This window comes from Gorilla gorilla, chromosome 1 (assembly GCF_029281585.2).
Source record: "Gorilla gorilla gorilla isolate KB3781 chromosome 1, NHGRI_mGorGor1-v2.1_pri, whole genome shotgun sequence".
Taxonomy (NCBI): Eukaryota; Metazoa; Chordata; class Mammalia; order Primates; family Hominidae; genus Gorilla; species Gorilla gorilla.
Window position 1 is genome coordinate 88174289 of NC_073224.2, and position 6504 is coordinate 88180792.

Here is a 6504-nt window from a genome sequence, read left to right on the forward strand (position 1 = left end):
AAGTTTATTTTAGACAAATATCAATGAACATGGATAGGTGACCACACCGTTTGCTAGGAGGCAACTTTTTAGTAGTTTCCACTCTGATTCACCAGTTGTATGACTAGAAGTGAGCAGATTTGAACAAAGTTGCCTTCATCTACCCACTGAAAATTCATGATATTGTTAAGTGCCCCCACAAGACTAAACAACAGCCAATATTTTTCACTTAAAACTATCAAGGCAAGGTCAGGTCTTCCTATTCAGAGTCTGATAGAAGAGAATGTATACATCGTCAGCTACTTGGATAGTAAAACCCTAAGCATGAAACAAATCAGCAATTTAATTAGCATACAAGACAGCATGAATCTGGGGTGTTGAGTTACCAGATGAGCATTTAATTAAAAGTTTACTGCAAATTGTGATCACATGAGGAAATATTGCATGGGTCAGCATTTGGAGCATTAAAAGCTTATTCACAGTAAAGCATAACATGCATGATAACTAGCGTAATGGCAAATACAGAAATCCTAATAAGGTAGTGAGATTATTGTCCAATTCAAAAGGTATTGATTTTTACTTGAATAAAGTTTCTTTATACCAAAATTCTAATTTTTGCTAATGGGACAAAAAAAGGGACAAGTTGTGTCATTTTATTCCTTTAATAGGACACCAAAATAAAACACAAAGAGGTGAAAAAAATTGAGTGAAGCAAATTTTTGAGTAGTGGACCCTCAGAATGGGAACCCAGTGAAGACTGGATTATTTTCTCCCTTATTCTATAAACAGAATTCTATTATAGAGACAAGTTGAAATAGATCTCAAATTGTTGCCATTGTCACAGCTGTAACTTGTGACTCATGTGTAAAGAACCATTACAAGCTGGACTCAAAGAGTGATCGATATAGTTTTCACCTCTGATAAACACTAGCCAGAATCTCTTCCATTATGGTTACCATCAAAGAGAGGTACAAGCAGGACAGAAATCAAACACCAATGATATACTACTTTTCCCTACATATAATGAATAGACTAGGGAAGTATTCTTAATAATAAATAATTTATTAATTAGAACATATAAGTGAATACAGAAGACATTTAAAAGTAAAAATACAAAGGAATAATTTTATTCATGCAGTGCTTTCATAAAAGGTGAGTATAAACTCAGTCCATGAGCGTGTAAAGTGAAATGAGCTGGCTGGCTGGAGAGGGACAGTGTGCCAGAGGCTACTAGCCAGTCAGGGTCACAGCTGTATTGGTCGATTGCTGGGTTCCTGTTGGCTTGGTCTGGATCATGTTATTTCTGGCACTGGATTTCCTGTCCATGCTCCTGACCACGTTTCTCACCCATGTGGCTTGTGGATCAGCACAGACTTTTAGGCCACGTTTGGTAATAAAACTGTAACGCAAGGAAAAGACAGACGAAGTTAGCCACATTCTCAAAGCCTCAGGGTCAGGAGTTAAGATCAGGGCAGACATGAAGAGATCTTGTGCAGAAATTACTGCAAGAAATAGTCTTTCAGAGCCATGAGATCATAAATGAACACCCTTCTTCTGCCATCTATTTTAACATAAAGGAGAAATATCTGCAAGTAGTATCCAGCTCCTTTGTTCACAATAATTCACAGGCTCCTTTTCTCATCCATGTCACCAAATGTTGTAACGAAAAGACATTTGAGGCCATCTAGTTCCATTATTACATATCCTCTTCCTTTTCAAATTTAAAAATATTCATCTTATTTTTTAAATAAAAAGTGATTTTTACATTTTCATTTTTTAGGGTAAAGCTTGCAATTACATGTTGGAAAGAGTTATTACTTCTCAAAGTGAGATTCTGGTAGAAGAAAGGGACCATGTAGGTTGTGCATTGACTCATTTTCTTGAAATATGGCAACTGATAAAGTATGGGACTCTGCCTAACTCAACCCTAAGATACCCCAACTCCAGTGAGGCTTGCAGGGGAACCCTGACATGAGCCAGTCATCTCTAAACCCAGATCTCAGAGCTGTGCACAGTATTCAACAGACTCTTCCACTAAGCCAAATAGAGGAGGACTTCTTTCTTTGGCAGCCTAATTTCTGCAATAATCGCTATTCGGTTGGGCTGCAGAAAGACATGGCTGATAAGGAAAACTAAAGAGGTTTTTGGTTAAGTTGAGGTGTTCCTCCATGCTGACCTACTTTTCCTGAGGAGGGCAGCATTTCTATAGAGTGTATTTCTATACCTCTAGATACCCACCCAGCCCAACTTCTGAGGAGGCAAACTCACATTACTGCTCTCAAGGAGCCTTCTGTGATGGTGTAGGTCTTGATTCTGCTAACTGGCAGTCGCTGGGTAGTGAGGCTCACACAGGTCCTCTTATCTGAGACTTCACTCCCTACACCTGGTGAGGAAAAAAAAACAGACAATTAAAAATAAAGCAATTATCAAGATAATAGGAGCAATCATCTGTTAAATTACTCTGAGAATGTTGTGAGAATATAAGGCCATTTGCTTTTTGGGGGAAGAGATGATTGGTAGGCATCCCAAATCTCTTGCCCATCACAGATTCTTAGTAAATATTTGACTAATTTAGAAACTCAATCAATATAATTGTGTCGGGAATTTCATGCTAAGAGAAAATAACAAGATGTTATCCTGTCTCTGTGTATATTTTCACTTAGACATTTGGGACGGCTAGCAAATGCCCCAGTGACATGCATTCATTCATTTATACAATGATGTCTGTTGTGTCCCACATGTTTTACTAAGCAGACATTACTCCTGTTTTCACAGAGCATATCTTCTCATGAGGGAGCCAGGCAACAGACAGGTAAACAGAGAAGATCATTTCAAATAGTGCAACATGTTACAGTACCATAAGTGAGATGACAGAGTAATGCGTGAAGAGTACTCTAGGCAAGGCAACATTCAGTGAGGGAAGGAAGCATGCTTTTGACAGACTAAATAAAGGTGTTCTCCTTTTTAAGTGGTCAAATGTCTCTCTCTGTCAGCTGCCCAAGATGCTGAAAAGAAAGAAGGCCAAAGGAAGGAAAGTGGCCCCAGTCCCTGCCATCGTGAGGAAGCAGGAGGCTAAGAAAGTGATGAAACCGCTGTGTGAGAAAAGGTCTAAGAGTTTTCTTAGGCAGGCATTGGACAGGACATCCAGCCCAAAAGGGACCTCCACTGCTTTGTGAAATGGCCCCGCTATATCTGGTTCCAGCTGCAAAGAGCTATCCTCTATAAGCAGCTGAAAGTGCCTTCTGCCATTAACCAGTTCACCCAGGCCTTAGACCCCCAAACAGCTACTCAGCCACTTAAGCTGATCCACAAGTACTGACCAGAGACAAAGCAAGAGAAGAAGCAGAGACTGTTGGCCCAGGCTGAGAAGAAAGCTGCTAGCAAAGGGGTTGTCCCCACTAGGAAATCACCTGTTGTTTGAGCAGGGGTTAACACTATCACCACCTTGCTGGAAAACAAGAAGTCTCAGCTGGTAGTGATTGCACATGGTGTGGACCTCATCAAGCTGGTTAACTTTCTGTCTGTCCTGTGTCCTAAAATGGGGTTCCCTTAATGCATTATCAAGGGGAAGGAAGGCAAGACTGGGACATCCAGTCCACAGGAAGCACCACTGTGGCCTTCACACCGGTTAACCAGGAAGACAAAGGAGCTTTGGCTAAGCTGGTGGAAGCTATCAGGACCAATTACAATGATGGATATGATGAGATCTGCAATGTCCTGAGTCGAAAATCTGTGGCTCACATTGCCAAGCTGGAAATAGCAAAGGCAGAGGAACTTGCCACTAAACTGGGTTAAATGTACACTGTTGAGTTTTCTGTACATAAAAATAATAAAAACTCTCCTTCAAAAAATTAATAAATGGTAAAAGGTAAGATATATATAAAAGGAAGTCAGCCCTAAAATATGCTGCCCCAGTAGTAATGGCCCAAAGGAATTAAACTATTAAGTTTAGAGAATCATCTTACATTGCAAAAGGAAAAATAACTTGGGAGAAGTAATACTGTTAAGGGTTGGGTGAAATCTAATCCAAGTTTCTAAGTGCTGATTTTCTCCTTAGCTGTAGACACTGGTCTTTGCTTCCCAGAGAAATAGGCAGCTAAAAAGCATCTAAAGTAACCACTGATAATGGCCAACATTGGTCTGTAGTGTTGCTAATATCAGAAGGCATTTTTTAAAGCAAGGGACTAAACAAAGAGTGTTCACTGTGTGCTTTTCTTCCTCATTTCTTCACTCTCAATGCCAGTCTGCACATTGCTACCCTCTACCTTAGCCAATTTATTTTTAGTGGTGAATTGTTTCTGTAGTCAATGAAAGAGGAAAAATCTGGGTTTTTTCTCTGTTTCTCTCATATTTAAGAAACAATATTTCTCTCTGTGAAGTATCTGAAGCGGACTCCTAAGACTCAGGGAATCCTGTTATACTTGAAACCACAAAGCCTTTTCCTTATTGTCAGCAATGTTTGAGTGTCTGTGTTATTTTTTAAAATATCACCTTCACTCAGGTTGCAAAATTGAGTCAAAGCAGAGACTGTTTTCCCTCATTTTTGTATGTAAGAAGCTAAGCACCAGTGGGACTTATAGAGCTCCTTCAACTAGAAAACTTGGGAATTTGAGACCAGTGTCTGCAGTTCTTCTCAGCCTCTAACAGAGCTCCTTTCCCCTACTCACATCTGAGTCTCCCTCCAATGGTATGCCCATTGTCTCAGCAAAATGCCAGCCAGGTAGCAACATGTGGCCTAATGTAGTAATCAAACTTTTTTGTTTCATCAGTATTGTTTTGTTTTATACACAATTTCAAGGACTTCCAGACTTAGCCACCTTTATTCATGGAACCCCTTGGGGACCCATTATTAAGTTATAATATCATAGTCTAAGTAATAAGTCTACCAATTACAACACAAATAAGTCGACAGATTCACTCCAGTCCTAGGAAAAAGTAATCCTTAAGAAATACCTACTGAATGTTCAGGTAAGGGCTCGGTGTATCTGAATCTTACCTGGATGTGTCTTGCAGTTTTATTGAACTGTGTATAAGGTGCTGATCTATTTGGTAGTAGTTATTATTGTATGTTCTCTTAAAAATACAGAAAATTTCTCATAAATAGTAATAGTCACGGCATTACTAACAGAGTCCCCCACGTACTTGAAGGTAATATTGATTTTCTGGACATGAAGGTTTGAACTTCCAGTCATTTGGGGCTTAGTTTTGTATTGAAAACATTGATTTGCTCCAGAACATACATCCTCTGATTTGCTCCAGAACATACATCCTCTGGTGCATCCCCACATTGTAACTGAACTCTCTAAGATTTTGATAATTTATCAAACTATATATTCAATGGGCAATACCTACAAATGCATTTATAATCATCACCTCTAATCCATAGCTAACATTAATCAAAAAATTACTGTTTGTAAGGAAATCTGATGTTATTAAATAAACCATAATATTTATTTAATCTTAATCTCAGGTGATCATGTCTCTTATTCTATTCAGTTTATACATAAATAAGCACAGGCCCTGAGTGGTTAAGAAATTTACCTGAAATTACCCAATTAGGAAAAGTAGGAGCCCAGATACTAATCAAATTCTCCCTGTTTTGGAAGTTTACGAAGCCCTCTACAGTCAAAATCATCATTCCTTTCTTGCACATGGGAAGTTTAAGGCTCCCCTGGGGAAAGCAGTTTAGTCCAGTCAGAACCTGAGTCAAACCCAAAATGTGTGCCCACCTGCCTTGCCTCCCTGTTCTTTATCTCACAGACAGCTTCTCCACTTACCTTCCACAATGTATGCAGTGAGACAGCAGATGCCAAGGAGGGCCAGGATGAGAAGTCTCATGGCTGAGGTCCTGCTGAGCTGTGCAGGGAGAGTGAGGATCGGGCTCTTTGAAGACCTCTTTTATGCCTCCAATGGTCAGTGCACTTCCTGTGGTGAGACGGGGCTTTCGAGGTGGGTGTAGGATCATGGAAAGTCTTTGCAATACTGATGCTTTTATTTTTCTTAAAAAAAAAATGTCCTTTTCCCTGTTCATACTAACCTAACACTTTGTGGCCTTTACCCCTTTGTCTGTGGTTAATGTGTCAATTAAACCAAATGCATGCATAAAAGAAAACGTGGTTGTGTTGTCTCCTGCCACCAGCCTGAATTCAGATCTTCCGCTGTAGACATGCCTGAAGGCTGTTCACTGCTATGGCCCAGCATGGAAACTGTAAAGGAAATGAGGTGGGGTGGTCACTGTGTTCCATCCCACCTCATGTGACATCCAGTGTGACATGAGGGTTCCACAACCATGGATCATGTGTCCCTGATGCCACCCTTTGACTCTTTCAGGAGGGGAAGAGAGGCTGCTGCCACACTGAGCTTCTCGATCCTTTGCTTTCTTTTTTCTCATTTTTCTCCTTCACCTTTATTCAAGTCACCCCCCTTTCTTCACCCCATCTCCCCAGGTATCCAAGAAACAATTAAATAACTGTTTAAGCATGTCTACATGCATATGTTTGCTTTATTACAACTTAACATACACAT

General features: G+C 40.0%; 1 protein-coding gene and 1 pseudogene across 2 annotated transcripts; one reads left to right on the forward strand and one right to left on the reverse strand.

Moving 5' to 3' along the window:
• Positions 1 to 249: 249 nt before the first annotated feature.
• Positions 250 to 6178, reverse strand: LOC115931927 (lymphotactin). 2 transcript variants are annotated; one of them, XM_063711087.1, is made up of 4 exons: positions 6017 to 6178; positions 5757 to 5904; positions 2248 to 2362; positions 250 to 1378 (listed from the first exon to the last, which is right to left on the reverse strand). In XM_063711087.1, the coding sequence occupies exons 2-4, from the start codon at positions 5815 to 5817 to the stop codon at positions 1210 to 1212; spliced, it is 345 nt and encodes a 114-aa protein (XP_063567157.1). In that variant the 5' UTR covers positions 5818 to 5904; positions 6017 to 6178; the 3' UTR covers positions 250 to 1209. The 2 variants fall into 2 exon arrangements, with proteins under 2 accessions (XP_063567157.1, XP_030861341.2); XM_031005481.3 differs by having other exon boundaries at positions 5757 to 6178.
• On the forward strand, positions 2982 to 3790 carry LOC134759336 (large ribosomal subunit protein eL8-like; annotated as a pseudogene).
• Positions 6179 to 6504: the final 326 nt, after the last annotated feature.